General features: G+C 45.8%; 1 protein-coding gene across 1 annotated transcript in view; it reads left to right on the top strand.

Moving 5' to 3' along the window:
• The first annotated feature begins 1,588 nt into the window (after nt 1-1,588).
• Nucleotides 1,589-21,769, top strand: part of LOC137250373 (probable RNA-binding protein 19) — a 54,140-nt gene continuing 33,959 nt past the window's right edge. The window contains exons 1-2 of the mRNA XM_067783033.1: nt 1,589-1,747; nt 12,278-13,708. Of these exons, the coding sequence (XP_067639134.1) occupies nt 1,712-1,747; nt 12,278-13,708 (1,467 nt within the window). The 5' untranslated portion in view covers nt 1,589-1,711. The remainder of the gene's footprint in view (nt 1,748-12,277; nt 13,709-21,769) is intronic.

Consider the following 21,769-nt stretch of genomic DNA (forward strand, 5'->3'; position numbering starts at 1 on the left):
CCTTACGGAAGGCACGCTCCCCTTGGCGGGCATCAGTCGGGATAGGCAGCTGTCCCATGCTGCCACCTTGTATCGTTCCGCCATGGGGCGTATGGACCATTTATTTGGCAGCACTAGAATTTGACATGCGTATTCACGTGCAATGCAAAATGTAAACAAAGCGATTTTTGTACAAATGTTACATACATTGTAAATTTTACCAAGTAGCGCAACTAACAGCTGATCGTTGAAAATTCGCACATTCACACGCACAGTTCTCGACTCAGTTTCAAAACAAAACTTTAGATTATTTAATTCAAATTTTAAAGTGAGATAATCCTTACAAATTTACGTATACAGAATATATATGGCGTTTTTGTTGTTATTAAAACAATAGTTTTATTTATATTAAAGGTTTTATAATTTTTTTTGTTTAACTTTGCAAAATCTCCGAACACCATTCCTTCATTATATTACATTCGACTGCCTAGTCCACTGCCTTCCACTCTATTCGCAACATAACCTCTACTTAAGCTGCCAAACTATATAGTAAACAATGGTTACATACATTGTTTACTATATAGTTTGGCAGCTCAAGGCTCCATTACTGATACTTAGCATAGATTTGACTTGGCTTGCGAACTGTCACTTACAGTTCTGTTAAATGAACATTGCATGTTACTGATTACTCAAAAGTTAACTTGACTTAGAAGTCTGTTGAATTTTGATTTTCTATGTAAGTTCTAAGTGACGTTTACATTTTGAGATGCCATTTGTTTGTTTCCATTTCATTTTGACATTTTGTCATTCAAATTGACATTTATTTAAAAATAAATTTCAACGCTGATTATGATGCCAGATTTTATGCGCCAAGTGGAGTATAATCGTGGCTAAGTTGCCAAGTTTACGCCAAGTCAAGTCAAGTCTATGCTAAGTATCAGTAATGGGGGCTTAATTCGAGGTTATGTTGCGAATAGAGTGGAAGGCACTCGCAGGCCGTAAAAATAGGCACTCGAATGGGGTGGAATGAAGAACATTAGGAAGGCCAGAGTTGCATTGGATCAATCATTGCATCAATATTAAAGATAAATTTAGAAAAAATTATTAAATACTTGAGTATAAGCAAACATTTTCTTTCAATTACTGCAATTAAGGTCCCTTAGATGCTATATATTCCAAAATTATAACATTTTATGTCTGTTTAAAAATTTAACTTCAATTTCCCTAAGAGTTCCGTAATATGGCCATTAGTGATGTCTGTGTGTGTGCAAATTTTGAGCGATCAGGTGTTAGTTGCGCTACTTGGTAAAGCATTGTTTACTATATAGTTTGGCAGCTTAAGTAGAGGTTATGTTGCGAATAGAGTGGAAGGCAGTGGACTAGGCAGTCGAATGTCATATAATGAAGGAATGGTGTTCGGAGATTTTTCAAAGTTAAAAAAAAAATGATAAAAGCTTTAATATAAATAAAAATAGTGTTTTAATAACAACAAAAACACCATATATATTCCGTATACATAAATTTGTAAGGATTATCTCACTTTAAAATTTGAATTAAATAATCTAAAGTTTTTTTTTGAAACTGAGTCGAGAACTGTGCGTGTGAATGTGCGAATTTTCACCGATCAGCTGTTAGTTGCGCTACTTGGTAAAATTTACAATGTGGTAAAGTTTACAATGGTTACATACCCTGCGGATTATAAATAACATTTTCATTGAAAAATATAGCAAAAATGTCACGGATTATTGTTAAGCAGTTGCCTAAGAACGTAAGTAGATGGGCAAAACAAGAAAGGTAATTCTATAAGACAGCATGACAATACACGTCCAATGCGATAATTCTTTACTTTATCTCACACTTCACAAACTCATCCAAAAATATCGGGAGAGGTGTAAAAAGACGCGATATGGACCCAGGACCACCAATCCGAAAGTGGAAATTGAAAATTTGGTAACGCTTTACAAGACGGTACACCACCTAATTTTTATCAAAAATTATCAAAGGTGGTCGCGTCTCGACCTCCGTTTTTAGAATCCGAAAGCGAAAATATAAATTTTCATATCTGACGAAAGATATAAGCAAAAAATGGGTTAACATTTTCATGAGGCTGTTGTTTTTTTTTTGCCTGATTTGTTGCACACACACACACACTAATGCAGAAAGGTGTTCTGAACGTTTTGATCCCCAAACCGGTGTCGGACCCACCCAGGGTAATTTTTATAAGCGCGGCCGAAGGCCGCCTACGCAAAAAGGTGTTCTATGCAAAAAAACTATGGATCGGGCACCGTATTTCAAACCCTCTCGGAGTGATTTTACGGTTTTTGGTAAATAACATTCGACAGAAATAAAATATTTGATTTCCGCTTTAGGATTCTTAAAACGGATGTCGTGACGCGTCTTTTGATACCACCTTTGATAATTTTTGATAAAAACTAGGTGGTGCACCGTCTTGTAAAACGTTACCATATTTTCAAACAAAATTGAAAATTTTCATGTGATTGTTGTAGTTCTGATGATTTTGTCGCACAAAAAAGTGTTATGCGCGGATATAAATTTGGTCTCCGAACCAGTGTTGGACTCACCCAGGGAAATTTTTTATAATCGCGGCCGAAGCCCGCATGTGCAGAAAGGTTTTCTGGACATTATTACTAATCCACTTCGGGTTAGAAGCGCTACAACAACAACAACAAGCGGTCCCGACCATTTTTCGGTGATTTGGAAATATCTTTCTACAGAAATACAGAAATTTTTTATTTCCGTTTTCGGACTCGCCGTGTTTTCTCCAAAACGCCTCCCCCAATATTTTTGGACGAGTTTCAGCAGTTAGCTAAAGTGAACAATTACCGCGGACACTATTTCTGTCAAGAGATCTTTGCAAAAGATATTGAAAATTTCCATGTTGTAATTTTGATGATTTTGTTGCACCCACAAAAGAAAGAAATAAATAAAAATCGGTGTTGAACCCACCCAGGGTATCCCCAAAAGTTTTGGGGAGTATTATCGATGGTGATTGCCATTTGATGGATATAGACCCAGTACGTTCCAGTAAAAAGCAACATTACGGTACATTGAACATTTTAGGCCATCCCGCCCCCACTTTTTAGTTCCATGAGGAACTTGGGGTCGCCAGAGCCACGGCTGCTAAAGAAACAGGATTCACCATCGGTAGGTGGATTGACAATTGGGTTGGATAATTGGGGATGGTTATTCCGGACGCATTGTGCTCGGCTGGACCCCAAAACCCGTCGTCCTTGTAACTTTTACATTCTTTTGTGATATCTTGATGTTCACGCCCAAGGTCGTCACGTAATCTGCGCCTTGGACGGTTCCACTTTCTCTGTTCTGATCTCAGCGACGGCAACCCCCCGACGGGCTTCATCGTGCCATGCTGCCAGGCCGCACACCCAACTACACCGGATACTCCAATGCTTACTTCCAGTCCCAGCGCCACAATAGCACTTGCGTCCTGGCCTCTCTCAACTCAAGCGTAGTCACCCGTCACCCCCAGAATGACGACCTCTTCCCCGTTGCACTTCAGAATACTGCAGTTAAATTGTAATGGGTTGACTGCGAAGATTACGGAGATAGTATATTTTATGCTGTGCAGACCTGCTCTGGATATAATGTCAACGGAAAAGATCGCGAGAGTGAAAATGGGTGTGGCATCTAGCATTTATCACCCACCACTCAATGCAATATAATCTATATGATCCCGACATGGGCCGCGGTAAAGTGTCCTGAAACGTCAAGGCATATCTGTCCGCTCAGGCGATGCAAATATAGCATTCACCAACATCTACGTCCCTCTTGTCATCGGTTGCCCCAATGGATACTACCCTGGCATCAGCGCACAGTTCACTGGCGATAACTCTGTGCCAGGAATTGCACGGCGAATCCAGTTCTTAAAGAAAGATACCCACTACTCGCAGAAGAGGAACGCACTCCCCCTAGGAAACGCGCGTCACTCTAGCTCAACTTGAATCTGTGTACTATAACAGGTTAAAATCTTACCTATCCAGAATCAACCCCGACATACAAAATGTGGGAGGGACGCAACAAATGAAATCTCTTCTCGGTAGCACTTGGGGTAAAGACAAAAAAAAACCCTCAGTAGCACTTTCAAAGCAATTGGCCGGTCGCCAAGCCTAAAGGTTACTTACTGGAACAAAATACAGGCCTGCCAATATATAGTCCTCAGAACCGCAACGGGCTGTCTTCTTATGTCCCCAGAACACCACCTACACAATGAGCCGAGAGTACTCCCCATTAGGAAGAGAAATGAAATGCTGAACACATATTTTCTGTTGAATACCCTAAAACCTGGGCATCCCACCAGACATCTGATTGATGAGGGTATACCTCTCAAGAGCTTAAGAGGTTGTTGTTGTAGCAATGCTTCGCCCCACCTAATAGCTGCGACCGATCACAAATTGTCATCAATATCCTCTAACGGGAGTCCAAGGAAACTTGCTGTTTCAACTGGGGTGGACCATAATAAAAGGGGTGTTAGAGGCGTTGGTTCCACATTACAATTAAAGAGATGGTTGTTGTCATGTGCGGACACATTGCAAGCGGGGCATACATTTGGTATGTCGGGGTTGATTCTGGATATGTAAGAGTTCAACCTGTTACAGTATCCAGAACGAAGTTCAGCCAGAGTGACTCGCGTTCCTCTTCCGCATGTTTTGGGTACTGTTTTTTGAGTACTGGATTCACCGGGCAATTCCTGGCATAAAGGTCCGACGCCTGTTTGTCGAGTTCACCAAGGACGTGCTTGTGTTTTTTTGCTTCATACGGCTGAGTTCTCATGTGCCGTATTTCCTCAAAATGCTTACGGAGATGACTCCTTAAGTCCCTAGGCAGTATTGGCTCTTCAATCAGATGTCTGTTGGGATGCCGAGGTTTCTGGGTATTCAACAGGAACTGTTTGGTTAGCATCTCATTCTCTCCCTGATGGGGAGTATTCTCGCCTCATTATTTAGATGGTGTCCTGGGGACATAAAAAGACAGCCCGTGGCGGTTCTGAGAGCAGTATTTTGGCAGGCCTGTAGCTTATTCCAGTGGGTAGTTTTTAGGCTTGGTTACCATATAGGGGACGCGTAGCATGCAATCGGCTGGCCAGTTGCTTTGTATGTGGTAATGAGCGTTTCTTTGTCTTTTGCACAAGTACTGCCAGCAAGGGATTTGAGGATTGTATTACTGTTCTGGATTTTCGGTACAATTGCGGCTGCGTGCTCGCCAAAATGTGGAACCTGATCAAACGTCACACCCAAGATTTTGGGGTGTAGGACAGTCGGTAGTGTAGTGCCATCGACGTGGATGTTCAAAATGGTCCACATATGCGACGTCCTTGTAAATAAGGTTGCGGAGGATTCTGGCGATTGGGGAGATATCGGGCGATATGACTCCTATGTTAGCTGGTTTTCCAGGCTTTAGTAGCGGGACCACCTTGGCCATTTTCCATTTTTCGGGTATGACAAAGGTGGAAAGAGACAGGTTGAAGGCATGTGTTAATATTTGAAACCCTCTTTTCCTAGGCTTTTAAGCATCGGCATGGCTATGCCGTCTGGGCCCACTGCTTTGGATGGTTTAGCATGACCAATGGCATCCTCAACCTCTTTGGCGGTGATGGTAATTGGTGACGCGCTGAATTTATGTTTATCTGCGTGTCTGTTGGCCCTCCGTCTATCTTTGTCTACCGTAGAAATCATTATATATTGTCGGCAGAAAGCGCTCGCGCATTTTTTCGCATCCGACAGCACTTTATCGCCAAAGGCGATGGAAACTTTGTCATTGTGCCTAGATGGATTCGATAGGGACTTTACGGTGGACCAAAGTTTACCTACACCGGCAGAGAGGTTACAACCGCTTAGGTGCTCCTCCCATTTCGCCCGCTTGTGTTCATCCACAAGCAATCTGATGCGTTGGTTTATATCCCTTATTTGGGGGTCGCCTGGATCAAGCTGTCTTATAAGGTCACGTTCTCTCGCTAAGTTTGCGGCCTCCGCCGGGAAGTGTGGCCGGATTCCGGGAATTCTTCCGGCGGGAATGAAACGTGCCGAGGCGGATTCAATGACCTTACGGAAGGCACGCTCCCCTTGGCGGGCATCAGTCGAGATAGGGAGGGCAGCAAATTGGGTGTCTGTAAAGGATTTGTATTCGTCCCACTTTCCTTTTTTAAAGTTAATGAAAGTGCGTTTTTCTGTTACGATGAAGTCGGCGGAACGTTCGAGCGAAATAAGTATAGGCAGGTGGTCTGATGCCAATGTTACCATCGGCTGCCAGTTGACGCAGTTTACGAGTTCTGCGCTCACGCTTCCTACCATACGTATGGCGATTCCCAAGGCAGTCGGTTCTATGTACCGGAGCGACTCGGGATTTTTCCCGACCAAGGACTGTCATTTCAGTGTGACCCCATTTAATTTGTTTCGTCCCTCCCACAAATTGTCATCCTCCCAGCAGCTCCTTGCAGCAGGACTGCTACATATTCTCTTACTCCGGGAAGGTATCGAACCCAATCCAGGTCCGTCTCCTCACCCCGGTCCTGAGAAATGGTTTTGCTGCATTTGCCAGAAAAGAATCTTTTTAGGACGGTCATACTCTGTTCAGTGTGTCTCGTGCAAGGGATGGTTGCATCGGACAGGTTGTTCTGGGCTTGATCCCAAAACCCGACGTCCACGTAACTTTTATAAATCTGGCTCCTTGCTGCTCACGCCCAAGGGCGTCCCGTAGTCTACGCCTAAGCGTATCCCCACTACCTTCCAGCAGCTTCGCTGCTCAGCAAGCCACAACAAGTACCCGCTGCTGCTCGCGCCCCACGGCGCCAACAACTCAAACAGCTGATACCACTCATAACTACTACCTTCGTAGTAGAGCTGGTAGCAATGCTGAGCATCAGCCCCTGCCCCCGTCTTCTTCTGCTCCCCTCTTTTCTGGCAGCAATCGTGCAGGTCAGGGAAACAGACTCTTAGTCCCTGCCTCCGTTTGCACCGTCTGCCAGCACAGAATATATAGGTTTGCGACATCCGCTCAATGCAGCTCCTGCCTTGGGTGGTGCCACTTTCCTAGATGTTCTGGTCTCCGCGACGGCAACCCCTCGACGGGTTTCATCGCGCCATGTTGCCAGGTCGCAAACCCAAATCATCCGGGTACCCCAATGCTTGCCCAAGGGCGCCCAGTCCCAAGGCCACAACAGCAATTGCGTCCTGGCCTTCCACAACCTAGGCGTAGTCACCCCTCACTTACCCCTAGAGTGGCGGCGTCACCCCTCATGCACTTCAGAATTCTGCAGTTCAACTGTAATGGACTAACTGGGAAGATTACGGATATAGTCGATTTCATGAAGCGGCACAACATCCGCATTGCTGCGATTCAAGAGACTAAACTCACAGCAAGATCTGCATTGCAGACCTGCTCTGGTTATAATGTCCACAGGAAAGACCGCGAGAGCGGAAATGGAGGCGGCCTCGCGTTTATTATACACCACTCTGTGCAATATCATATATTTGATCCTGGCATCGACCGCAGTGACAATGTCTTAGAACGTCAAGGCCTATCTGTCCGGTCAGGCGATGCAAATCTAGAAATCATCAACATCTACATCCCTCCTGTCACCTGTTGCCCCAGTGGATACCGCCCTAATATCGAGGCCTTACTCACTGGCAACAATCGCATTATCTTAGTCGATTTCAATGCCCATCACGACCTATGGCATTCAAACTTGCGGGCGGACAGTAGGGGTGAGATGTTGGCGGATCAAATAGACGAAACGACGTTCTGCATAATTAACGGAGACGCCCCCACACGTATGGTAGGAAGCTGTCATAGCTCGCCAGATATCTCAATCGTGAGCGCAGAACTCGTAAACTGCATCAACTGGCAGCCGATGGTAACATTGGCATCCGACCACCTGCCCATACTTATTTCGTTCGAGCGTACCGCCGACTTCATCGTCACCGAAAAACGCACTTTCATAAACTTCAATAAAGGAAAGTGGGAAGAATATAAATCTGCAACAGACAGCAGCTTTGCTGCCCTCCCTATCCCGACTGATGCCCGCCAAGGGGAGCGTGCCTTCCGTAAGGTCATTGAATCCGCCTCGGCACATTTCATTCCCGCCGGGAGAATTCCCGAAATCCGGCCCCACTTCCCGGCGGAGGCCGCGAGCTTAGCGAGGGAACGCGACCTTATAAGACAGCTTGATCCAGGCGACCCCCAAATAAGGGATATAAACCAACCCATCAGATTGCTTGTGGACGAACATAAGCGGGCGAAATGGGAAGAGCACCTAAGAGGTTGTAACCTCTCTACCGGTGTAGGTAAACTTTGGTCCACCGTAAAGTCCCTATCGAATCCGACTAAGCACAAAGACAAAGTTTCCATCGCCTTTGGCGATAAGGTGCTGTCGGATGCGAAAAAATGCGCGAGCGCTTTCTGCCGACAATATATAATGCATCCTACGGTCGACAAAGATAGACGGAGAGCCAATAGACGTGCACATAAACACAAACTCAGCGCGTCACCAATTACCATCACCGCTAGAGAGGTTGAGGACGCCATTGGTCGCGCTAAACCATCCAAAGCAGTGGGCCCAGACGGCATAGCCATGCCGATGCTTAAAAACCTAGGGAAAGAGGGTTTCAAATATTTAGCGCATGTCTTCAACCTGTCTCTTTCCACCTTTGTCATACCCGAGAAATGGAAAATGGCCAAGGTGGTCCCGCTACTAAAGCCTGGGAAACCAGCTAACGTAGGTGAGTCATATCGTCCGATATCTCTCCTATCGCCAGTGGCAAAGACGCTTGAAGCCATTTTGCTCCCTCATTTCCAAGCACATTTGCAGCTAGCCCCTCATCAGCATGGCTTCAGAAAACTCCATAGCACTACCTCCGCGCTAAATGTCATTAGCACCCAGATAAATTGCGGTTTGAATCAATATCCCCACCATAGAACAGTACTCGTAGCGTTAGACCTATAAAAATCTCTTGATACGGTCAACCATGGCTCGTTACTGGAAGACCTGGAAGGGTCTACCCTTCCCCCATGTCTTAAAAGGTGGACCGCAAATTATCTGGGTGGTCGGCAGGCATCGGTGCAATTCAGAAACGAAACATCAAAACAAAGGAGAATTAAACAAGGGGTGCCACAGGGTGGTGTCCTATCCCCGCTTTTGTTTAATTTCTACATATCTAAGCTACCTTCACCACCGGAAGGAGTCACAATCGTTTCCTACGCCGATGACTGCACAATAATGGCCACAGGCCCAGGCCCAAAGATCGATGAGCTATGCAATAAAATAAACGGCTATCTCCCTGATCTCTCCAGTTTTTTCGCCTCGCGAAACCTGTCATTGTCACCGACTAAATCTTCCGCGACCTTATTTACAACATGGACGCCCCAAATGTCGACCATATTGAACATCCACGTCGATGGCACTACGCTACCGACTGTCCTACACCCCCAAATCTTGGGTGTGACGTTTGATCAGGATCTACATTTTGGTGCGCACGCAACCGCAATTGTTCCAAGAATTCAGAGCCGTAATAAAATCCTCAAATTCCTTGCTGGCAGTACCTGGGGAAAAGATAAAGAAACGCTCTTGACCACATACAAAGCAATTAGCCAGCCGATTACGTGCTACGCGTCACCCATATGGTCGCCAAGCCTAAAAACCACCCACTGGAAGAAACTACAGGCCTGCCAAAATACTGCTCTCAGAATCGCCACGGGCTGTCTTCTTATGTCCCCAGAACACCATCTGCATAATGAGGCGAGAATACTCCCCATCAGGGAGAGAAATGAGATGCTGACCAAACAGTTTCTGTTGAATACCCAGAAACCTGGGCATCCCAACAGACATCTGATTGACGAACCAGCACCGCCTAGGGGCCTAAGGAGTCATCTCCGTAAGCATTTTGAGGAAATACCGCACCTGAGAACCCAGCCGTATGAAGCGGAAAAACACAAGCAGGTCCTTGGTGAACTCCATAGACAGGCGTCGGACCTTTATGTCGGGAATTGCCCGGTGAATCCAGTACTTGAAGAAAAATATCCAGAACTCGCAGAAGAGGAACGCATACTCCCCAGGGAAACGCGTGTCACTCTTGCTCAACTTCGTTCTGGATACTGTAACAGGTTAAACTCTTACCTATCCAGAATCAACCCCGACATACAAAATGTATGCCCTGCTTGCAATGTGTCCCCACATGACACCAACCATCTCTTTAATTGTAATGTGGAACCAACGCCTCTAACACCCCTTTCCTTATGGTCCACCCCTGTTGAAACGGCAAGTTTCCTTGGACTCCCGTTAGAGGATATTGATGACAATTTGTGATCGGTCGCGGCTATTAGGTGGGGCGAGCATTGCTACAACAACAACAACAACAACAACCATACGTATGGGGACGTCTCCGTTTATTGTGCAGAACATCGTTTCTTCTATTTGATCCGCCAACATCTCACCCCTACTGTCCACCCGCAATTTTGAATGCCATAGATCGTGGTGGGAATTGAAATCGCCCGATAAGCCTTGACGTTCTAAGACACTGTCCCTGCGGTCGATGTCGGCATCAAATATATGATATTGCACAGAGTGGTGTATGATAAACGCGAGGCCGCTCCATTTCTGCTCCCGCGATCTTTTCTGTGGACGTTATACCCAGAACATGTCTGTAATGTAGATCTTGCTGTGAGTTTAGTCTCTTGAATCGCAGCAATGCGGATGTTGTGCCGCTTCATGAAACCGACTATCTCCGTGATCTTCCCAGTTAATCCATTACAGTTTAACTGCAGAATTCTGAAGTGCATAGGGGGAGACGTCGTCACTCTGGGAGTAAGAGACGGGTGACTACGCCTGGGTTGTGGAAGGCCAGGACGCGACTGCTGTTGTGGCCCTGGGACTGGACGTCCTTGGGTAAGCATTGGGGTATCCGGTGTATTTGGGTATGCGGCCTGGTAACATGGCGCAATGAAACCCGTCGGGGGGTTGCCGTCGCGGAGACCAGAACATTTAGGAAAGTGGCACCGTCCATGGCAGGAGCTGCATTGGGCGGATGTTCCAAACATATATATTCTGTGCTGGCAAACTGTGCAAAGGGGGGTAGGGACTAAGAATCTGTTTCCCTGACCTACAAAATTGCTGCCGAAAAAGAGGGGGTCCCCTCCCCCCAGCGGGTTAGGGGATCAGAATATACCCGCGGTAGGTATGCCTGTCGTAAGAGGCGACTAAAATACCAGATTGAAGGGGCTGTGTAGCGCAACCCTTCAGGTTGCCAGCGCAATATATAGCTTCTCCAAACCCAATTGTCAACCTCACCTATCCGCGGCGAATCCTGTTTCACTAACAGACGAGGCTCTGGCGACCCCAAGCTCCTCATGGAACTTGGGGGTGGGGAGGGAGGAAATGGCATGAAGGTTTAATGTGACCACATAAATCGTTCCCGAGATGGTCGGGCTAGCACCTTAATGGTGCTATGGTACCGGAGCGTACCGGATCTGTATCCGGAAAAGGACCATCACATCGATAACACTCCCCAAAGCCTTCGGGGAGCAACCTTATCGCTACAACAACAACAACAACAGGGGGAGGGGAGAGAAGACGGGGGTAGGGGCTGATGCTCGGCATTGCTCCCGACTCTACTACGGAGATTGTAGGTATGAGTGGGAGAAGCCGTATGAGTTGGTGGCGCAGTGGGGCGCGAGCAGCAGCGGGTACTTGTTGTGGCTTTCTGGGCAGCGGGGCTGCTGGAAGGTAGTGGGGGCGCTAGGGCGTAGACTACGGGACGCCCTAGGGCAGTAACAGGAGGATCCACAATAGATTTGTAGAAGTTACGTGGACGTCTGGTTTTGGGATCTAGCCCAGCAACCTGTCCGATGCAACCAGCCCTTACACGAGACACACTGAAAAGAGTATGACCGTCCTATAAAGATTCCTTTCCGGCAGATGCAGCAAAACCATTTCTCACGACCGGGGTCAGGAGACGGACCCGGATTGGGTTCGATACTTTCCCGGAGCAAGAGAATATGGAGCAGTCCCGCTGCAAGGAGCTGCTGGAAGGATGACAATTGGTGGGAGGGACGCAAAAAATTAAATGGGGTTACACTGAAATGACAGTCCTTGGTCATGAAAAATCCCGAGTCGCTCCGGTACATAGAACCGACTGCCTTGGGAAGCGCTATCAATATGTCGCCATCCAGTATTGGCCGCATTGCATCATCGGGTGACATTCGCCTAAGAGTGTGCTGTCGTATAGAATTACCCAAATTAATACAAAATTAACTAAATAAGATATTCTAGATTAACGAAGACAAACTGCGAAATCTCTTCGGAGCGAGGGGCACCATCACTGATATGCAGCTTAAATATACGCCAGATGGAAAGTTTCGCCAATTTTGCTTTATAGGATATCGTAGTGAAGATGAGGCACAGGAAGCAATTAAATATTTCAATAATACCTGTATACAAACAAGTCGGATTAAAGTTGAAGTGTGTGCCGCACTTGGTAGCGATGAAAAGCCACAATCTCGCAGCAAAAGTGCAAAAAAAGCCGAAGTTGAAGCGGTGCAAAAAGAACTTGAACAAAAGAAGTGTGAAAAGAAGAATAAAAAGAATACTTCCGATATCGTCGACATCATCGCGAAGCATAAAGATGATCCAGATTTCAAAGAGTTTATGAAAGCCCACGACAAGAAACGTGCTCTATGGGCAAATGATGCAGGTGATACGTTGAACTCAAATGGGGATGTTGAAAGTGAAGAGCAAACAGAGCCGCAAGAGAAACAAAACTGTAATAAAGAAGACGACCAAAAGGCGAAGGAAGATGATAATCTTGAAAAAGAAATTTTAAATGAAGAAAAACTTGCAGAAAAACCAATTAGCGACTTAGATTATATGAAGAATCTTATGACAAAATCAACAACTGCAATCCCAGACAGTAAAAAAATCAAATCAAAAAGCACTCTCGATTTATTCACCATTAAGATACACAACATGCCATATAACACGAAACGCCAACAAATTTTGAAATTCTTTAAACCTTTGAGGCCTTATTCGGTACGCCTACCAACAAACGTCCATGGCTTTTGTTATGTTGGTTTTAAAACCGAAAAAGAAATGGCGAAAGCAATGCTTAAAAATAAAAGTTTCATTAAAGGAAAACAACTTTTTTTCTCAGATTTTACTGAAAAAAATAAAATAACCAAACTAAAAAACGAAAAGGGCGAGGCAACCACAGATCTCAATAAATTAGAATCTGTAAATCCCAAATGGAAACAACAATTACAGAATGTACAAAATGAAGAGAATATCGGTGAATCAGGGCGCATTTTCTTCCGCAATCTGGCCTATACTATAACCGAAGATGACTTACAAAAACTATTTGAAAAATTCGGACCAATCGCTGATATAAGTTTGCCAGTAGATGCTATAACGCGACAAATCAAAGGTTTCGGTACTGTAACCTTTGTGATGCCTGAACATGCATTGAATGCATTCAACAAATTAGATGGCACCGATTTCCATGGACGATTATTGCATTTAATACCTGGAAAAAGTAGAGATGATGATAAAAAAAATGATGAAGAGGATCAAACACTGTCGTTCAAACAAAGGAAAGCTTTAAAACTGAAAAAATCTGCACAACAATCTGTCAATTGGAATACGCTTTTCTTAGGACACAACGCAGTAGCAGACACTTTAGCTAAACGTTTCGATACTACTAAAGAAAAGGTAATGCGTAAGTTAATTTTATTATTATTGTATAGCTAGCTCTGTTGGTAAGGAATGCAATCCATGCATTCTCATTCCTCGACTAACACTTTTGGATTGAAGCCTTTATTCCTTTTTTTGAAATAAAGAATAATTTTTGTTAGTCCGGACTAACTATTCCTTTTTGCATTCCTCATTTGAAATAATAATATTGAAAAGCACTCCTCAAGTGAATAATAGTATTATAACTATACATTTTTATATAAAGTGGCCATAATTCGACCTTTACAACCAAAAGAGCAAATTATTGAATTATAAGGCCCAGTTTTTCAGTGCGTATTCAAACTTTTAGTTCAAACTTTTAGTTTAAACTAATATGAACAGTTAAATTCTCCTTAATGCCTAATTTCCCGGTTTGGTTACGCGATTTTATTTAGGTTTTGTTATTTTATTATTAAAATAAGCAAAGGTAGTAGTAAGAAAATCGCACAAAAAGCGCATTCGACTGTAGTTGTTGGTACTATGGAATTTTCGTCATCTCAGCAATACAATAGATTTTCTGCAAGTACGAGCTTTGTGCTAAGCGTCATATGGAAAGAATTTTAATCAGTGCCAAGATATTGTAACGAATTTTGGGGAATTCCGCTTATTTGACACCTTCTGCTAACGTTCGAATCGCTAAACTGTTGAATAAATCACTCCAATATTCTGTATTGCAAAATGGTCTTTATTAGACTACTATGGGAGTAGTACAATTATACTTCACTTCGCAACTGATAGCGTTTTTAAATCAAACTGATTCGTCATTCCTCAGCTTGCGCTGCTTTTATACTCTCTGTTGCCTCGTCAGCATATTTCTCCAAAGGTCTAGACGTTTCACCTTCTAGAATCTCCTGCTTGGTTACCAGCTATATAAGTTATGTATATTTGTAGTTTATAGCCATATGCGTGTGTATGTGTAAGTAACTACTTCGGCTGATGACTACATCTGTGTGTGTGAGAGATCTCTTCGTCGCCTTCTACATAAGTGTTGCTAGCTTTAATCTGTACACGTACATAAGAGTGGCTGCTTCATGTTTTTGTTGTTGGGTGATTATTTACTAACAGCGTATAGCTTCATTTTGAGGTCTATGCGATGTTGCAGTTTTTGCGGACTATTTACTAGACTTACTTACTTACTTAATTGGCGCTTAACCGTCTAAACGGTTATGGCCGTCTAAACGGTTATGGCCGTCCAACAAGGCGCGCCAGTCGCTCCTTCGCTTCGGCAACCGGCGCCAATTGGTCACACCAAGGGAGTTTAATTCGTTTTCCACCTGGTCCTTCCAACGGAGTGGGGGCCGCCTTCTACCTCTGCTTCCATAGGCGGGTTCCGATAGAAACACTTTCTTGACCGGAGCATCATCATTCATTCGCATAACATGGCCTAGCCAGCGCAGCCGCTGCGTTTTAATTCGCTGGCCTATGTTGATGTCTGCGTATAGCTCGTACAGCTCATCATTAAATCTTCTTCGGTACTCGCCATCGCCAACGCGTAGAGGTCCATAAATCTTTCGAAGAACTTTTCTCTCGAACACTCCCAAAGCCGCTTCATCTGCTGTTGTTATGGTCCATGCTTCTGCCCCATATAGCAGGACGGGTACGATAAGTGACTTGTAGAGTATGATTTTCGTTCGCCGAGAGAGGACTTTACTTTTCAATTGCCTACCTAGTCCAAAGTATCATTTATTGGCAAGATTGATTCTTCGCTGGATTTCAGTGCTGATGTTGTTGCTAGTCTTGATGCTGATTCCCAAATAAACGAAGTCTTTTACTATTTCGAAATTATGGCTGCCAACAGTATCGTGGTTGCCATGGTGATGACAGCAGGTACTTCGTTTTGTCCTCATTCACCATCAAACCCATCTTTACCGCTTTTTTTCCACTTTGGAGTAAGCAGAACTAACAGCGCGGGTGTTTAGGCCGATGATATCAATGTCATCAGCATATGCCAGTAATTGCACACTTTTATAGTATATTGTTCCAGTGCGGTTAAGTTCTGCAGCTAGTATAATTTTCTCCAGCATCAAATTAAAGAAATCGCACGATAGGGGGTCACCCTGTCTGAAACCTCGTTTAGTTTCGACCGGCTCGGAGAGGTCCTTCCCAATTCTGACTGAGCTGATGTTGTTGCTCAACGTCATTTTGCACAGCCGTATAAGTTTTGCGGGGAAACCAAATTCAGGCATAGCGGCATATAGGCAGCTCCTTTTCGTGCTGTCGAAGGCGGCTTTAAAGTCGACGAAGAGGTGATGTGTGTCGCTTCCCAAGGCAGTCGGTTCTATGTACCGGAGCGACTCGGGATTTTTCCCGACCAAGGACTGTAATCTCAGTGTGACCCCATTTAATTTGTTTCGTCCCTCCCACAAATTGTCATCCTCCCAGCAGCTCCTTGCAGCAGGACTGCTACATATTCTCTTACTCCGGGAAAGTATCGAACCCAATCCGGGTCCGTCTCCTGACCCCGGTCCTGAGAAATGGTTTTGCTGCATTTGCCAGAAAAGAATCTTTTTAGGACGGTCATACTCTGTTCAGTGTGTCTCGTGCAAGGGATGGTTGCATCGGACAGGTTGTTCTGGGCTTGATCCCAAAACCCGACGTCCACGTAACTTTTATAAATATTTTGTGGCTCCTTGCTGCTCACGCCCAAGGGCGTCCCGTAGTCTACGCCTAAGCGCCCCCCACTACCTTCCAGCAGCCTCGCTGCTCAGCAAGCCACAACAAGTACCCGCTGCTGCTCGCGCCCCACGGCGCCAATAACTCAAACAGCTGATACCACTCATAACTACTACCTTCGTAGTAGAGCTGGTAGCAATTCTGAGCATCAGCCCCTGCCCCCGTCTTCTTCTCCCCCCTCTTTTCTGGCAGCAATCGTGCAGGTCAGGGAAACAGACTCTTAGTTCCTACCTCCGTTTGCACCGTCTGCCAGCACAGAATATATAGCTTTGCGACATCCGCTCAATGCAGCTCCTGCCAGGTCGCAAACCCAAATCATGCGGGTACCCCAATGCTTGCCCAAGGGCGCCCAGTCCCAAGGCCACAACAGCAATTGCGTCCTGGCCTTCCACAACCTAGGCGTAGTCACCCGTAACTTACCCCTAGAGTGGCGGCGTCACCCCTCATGCACTTCAGAATTCTGCAGTTAAACTGTAATGGACTAACTGGGAAGATTACGGAGATAGTCGCTTTCATGAAGCGGCACAACAACCGGATTGCTGCGATTCAAGAGACTAAACTCACAGCAAGATCTGCATTGCAGACCTGCTCTGGGTATAATGTCCACAGGAAAGACCGCGAGAGCGGAAATGGAGGCGGCCTCGCGTTTATTATACACCACTCTGTGCAATATTATATATTTGATCCTGGCATCGACCGCAGGGACAATGTCTTAGAACGTCAAGGCCTATCTGTTCGGTCAGGCGATGCAAATCTAGAAATCATCAACATCTACATCCCTCCTGTCACCTGTTGCCCCAGTGGATACCGCCCTAATATCGAGGCCTTACTCACTGGCAACAATCGCATTATCTTAGGCGATTTCAATGCCCATCACGACCTATGGCATTCAAACTTGCGGGCGGACAGTAGGGGCGAGATGTTGGCGGATTAAATAGAAGAAACGACGTTCTGCAAAATAAACGGAGACGCCCCCACACGTATGGTAGGAAGCTGTCATAGCTCGCCAGATATCTCAATCGTGAGCGCAGAACTCGTAAACTGCGTCAACTGGCAGCCGATGGTAACATTGGCATCCGACCACCTGCCCATACTTATTTCGTTCGAGCGTACCGCCGACTTCATCGTCACCGAAAAACGCACTTTCATAAACTTCAAAAAAGGAAAGTGGGAAGAATATAAATCTGCAACAGACAGCAGCTTTGCTGCCCTCCCTATCCCGACTGATGCCCGCCAAGGGGAGCGTGCCTTCCGTAAGGTCATTGAATCCGCCTCGGCACATTTCATTCCCGCCGGGAGAATTCCCGAAATCCGGCCCCACTTCCCGGCGGAGGCCGCGAGCTTAGCGAGGGAACGCGACCTTATAAGACAGCTTGATCCAGGCGACCCTCAAATAAGGGATATAAACCAACGCATCAGATTGCTTGTGGACGAACACAAGCGGGCGAAATGGGAAGAGCACCTAAGAGGTTGTAACCTCTCTACCGGTGTAGGTAAACTTTGGTCCACCGTAAAGTCCCTATCGAATCCGACTAAGCACAAAGACAAAGTTTCCATCGCCTTTGGCGATAAAGTGCTGTCGGATGCGAAAAAATGCGCGAGCGCTTTCTGCCGACAATATATAATGCATCCTACGGTTGACAAAGATAGACGGAGAGCCAATAGACACGCACATAAACACAAATTCAGCGCGTCACCAATCACCATCACCGATGCTTAAAAACCTAGGGAAAGAGGGTTTCAAATATTTAGCGCATGTCTTCAACCTGTCTCTTTCCACCTTTGTCATACCCGAGAAATGGAAAATGGCCAAGGTGGTCCCGCTACTAAAGCCTGGGAAACCAGCTAACATAGGTGAGTCATATCGTCCGATATCTCTCCTATCGCCAGTGGCAAAGACGCTTGAAGCCATTTTGCTCCCTTATTTCCAAGCACATTTGCAGCTAGCCCCTCATCAGCATGGCTTCAGAAAACTCCATAGCACTACCTCCGCGCTAAATGTCATTGGCACCCAGATAAATTGCGGTTTGAATCAATACCCCCACCATAGAACAGTACTCGTAGCGCTAGACCTATCAAAAGCCTTTGATACGGTCAACCATGGCTCGTTACTGCAAGACCTGGAAGGGTCTACCCTTCCCCCATGTCTTAAAAGGTGGACCGCAAATTATCTGGGTGGTCGGCAGGCATCGGTGCAATTCAGAAACGAAACATCAAAACCAAGGAGAATTAAACAAGGGGTGCCACAGGGTGGTATCCTATCCCCACTTTTGTTTAATTTCTACATATCTAAGCTACCTTCACCACCGGAAGGAGTCACAATCGTTTCCTACGCCGATGACTGCACATTAATGGCCACAGGCCCAGGCCCAAAGATCGATGCGCTATGCAATAAAATAAACGGCTACCTCCCTGATCTCTCCAGTTTTTTCGCCTCGTGAAACCTGGCATTATCACCGACTAAATCTTCCGCGACCTTATTTGCAACATGAACGTCCCAAATGTCGACCATTTTGAACATCCACGTCGATGGCACTACGCTACCGACTGTCCTACACCCCAAAATCTTGGGTGTGACGTTTGATCAGGATCTACATTTTGGTGAGCACGCAGCCGCAATCGTTCCGAGAATTCAGAGCCGGAACAAAATCCTCAAATCGCTCGCTGGCAGGACCTGGGGACAAGATAAAGAAACGCTCATGACTACATACAAAGCAATTAGCCAGCCGATTACGTGCTACGCGTCACCCATATGGTCGCCAAGCCTAAAAATTACTCACTGGAAGAAACTACAGGCCTGCCAAAATATTGTTCTCAGAATCGCCACGGGCTGTCTTATATCCCCAGAACACCATCTGCATAATGAGGCGAGAATACTCCCCATCAGGGAGAGAAATGAGATGCTGACCAAACAGTTCCTGTTGAATACCCAGAAACCTGAGCATCCCAACAGACATCTGATTGATAAACCAGCGCCGCCTAGGGGCTTAAGGAGTCATCTCCGTGAGCATTTTGAGAAAATACGGCACCTGAGAACCCAGCCGTATGAAGCGAAAAAACACAAGCAGGTCCTTGGTGAACTCCATAAACAGGCGTCGGACCTTTATGCCGGGAATTGCCCGGTGAATCCAGTACTTAAAGAAAAGTATCCAAAACTCGCGGAAGAGGAACGCATACTCCCCAGGGAAACGCGTGTCACTCTTGTTCAACTTCGTTCTGGATACTGTAACAGGTTAAACTCTTACCTATCCAGAATCAACCCCGACATACAAAATGTATGCCCCGCTTGCAATGTGTCCCCACATGACACCAACCATCTCTTTAATTGTAATGTGGAACCAACGCCTCTAACACCCCTTTCCTTATGGTCCACGCCTGTTGAAAAGGCAAGTTTCCTTGGACTCCCGTTAGAGGATATTGATGACAATTTGTGATCGGTCGCGGCTATTAGGTGGGGCGAAGCATTGCTACAACAACAACAACAAGCAGCTCAAGCTCCTCGCACTCACGCCTTTCTGCTTCTGCTTTTTTCTTTCTGAAAAGGCGTCTCGCTTCCCTTTTCAACTGACGATAGCGTTCACACACTCCTCTTGTCGCGCTCGCTTTTAACGTAGCCCTGTAGGCAGCGTCTTTTCTTTCGGTTGCAACGCGGCATTCTTCATCGTACCAGTGGGTTTTTCGTGGCCGCCGGTAACCAATTTTTTCCTCGGCGGCAGTACGAAGTGCTTTGGAGATATGCTCCCACTGCTCCTGTATTCCTTCAGGATGAGTTGTGCTCTCAGAGAGCAGGTGTGAGAGTCGAGTTGCGAAATCATTGGCAGTCTGTTGTGATTGAAGCTTTCCGACGTCTAGCTTTCCTTGTGTTTTTTGTTCCTTGGTTTTAGCCGCGTTGTGGCGGGTGCGTATTTTGGCTGCAACGAGATAATGGTCCGAGTCGATGTTAGGTCCTCGGATCGTGCGCACATCTAAAACACTGGAGGCATGCCGTCCGTCTATCACAACGTGATCGATCTGATTGCGAGTATTTCGATCAGGAGACAGCCATGTAGCTTGATGTATCTTTTTATGCATGAACCTCGTGCTGGATATGACCATGTTTCGAGCACCGGCAAAGTCAATCAGCCTCAGTCCGTTAGGGGAAGTTTCATTGTGTAGGCTGAACTTTCCGAATGTAGGGCCAAAAGCACCTTTGCCCACCCTGGCGTTAAAGTCGCCAAGCACGACTTTTATATCATGACGGGGGCAGCGCTCGTATGTGCGTTCTAATTGTTCATAAAAAGTGTCTTTCACCTCATCGTCTTTCTCCTCTGTCGGCGCATGAGCGCAGATGAATGATATATTAAAAAATTTTGCTTTTATTCGGATAGCGGCGAGACGCTCGTCCACAGGCGTGAACGCCAGCACTTGGCGACAAAGTCTCTCTCTCACCACGAACCCGACGCCGAAACTGCGCTTATTCGTATGGCCACTCCAATAGATGTCACAATTTTGGATCTTCTTTCTTCCTTGTTTCGTCCAACGCATTTCTTGGATGGCGGTGATGTCAGATTTTGCTTTGACGAGGACATCAACCAGCCGGGCATCTGCACCTATCCCATTCAGAGAGCGGACGTTCCAGGTGCATGCCCTCAATTCATTGTCCTTCAAACGTTTGCCATGGTCGTCATCAATAGAGAGTGTATTTATCCGAGGCTTGTTGTTATATTTCATTGGAGTATGGTTTTACGTGGCGGGTCCCAAGCCCAGCGCACAACCCGCTCAGCGGGGGTGAAAATATTACTTGTATGTTTATATAGCGAGCCGCTTGCCCCAAGACAGACTCCCGCTTGCAGCCGCACCTAGAGGTGTACAGACGCTGCCGATGAGATCTCCCCGGCTAGCCCTTAAACCGATTACGTCAGAGTGGCCTAGCCAGGTTGTCGCCTTCTCACATTAGCTCACCGCTAAACGGATACTTGGCCGCAAGCGACCGGCAGTAGTGAGCTGCTTGAACCGCATGCAAAAGAATTGCTCTGGCCATTCCCAGGTGAATGGCGGTCAGAAGCTTTCCCCACTTTCATGGACTTCTACACACGGCACAACCCTCCACTGAATATAACAAATCTCTAACTTCTAAAACACTCTCCAACAACAATCCAACAACTAATTTCTCTATAGATAACTCTTTAACAAACAATAAACATTCTTTCTTACCTTTCCAAACAAATTTAATAAATCAATTTCTCAATAAGTCTGCTAATCAGTATTCTGTAAATGAAATAACACTCTCAAAATCCGCAACTGCTGATACTGAGAGTTCTGACAATCAACACTCAATGGACAGATAGGAAATTCTTACAATCGAAATTCTTTAATTTCGATTGTTGA

The sequence above is a fragment of the Eurosta solidaginis genome, chromosome 4 (genome assembly GCF_040869045.1).
Source record: "Eurosta solidaginis isolate ZX-2024a chromosome 4, ASM4086904v1, whole genome shotgun sequence".
Lineage (NCBI taxonomy): Eukaryota > Metazoa > Arthropoda > Insecta > Diptera > Tephritidae > Eurosta > Eurosta solidaginis.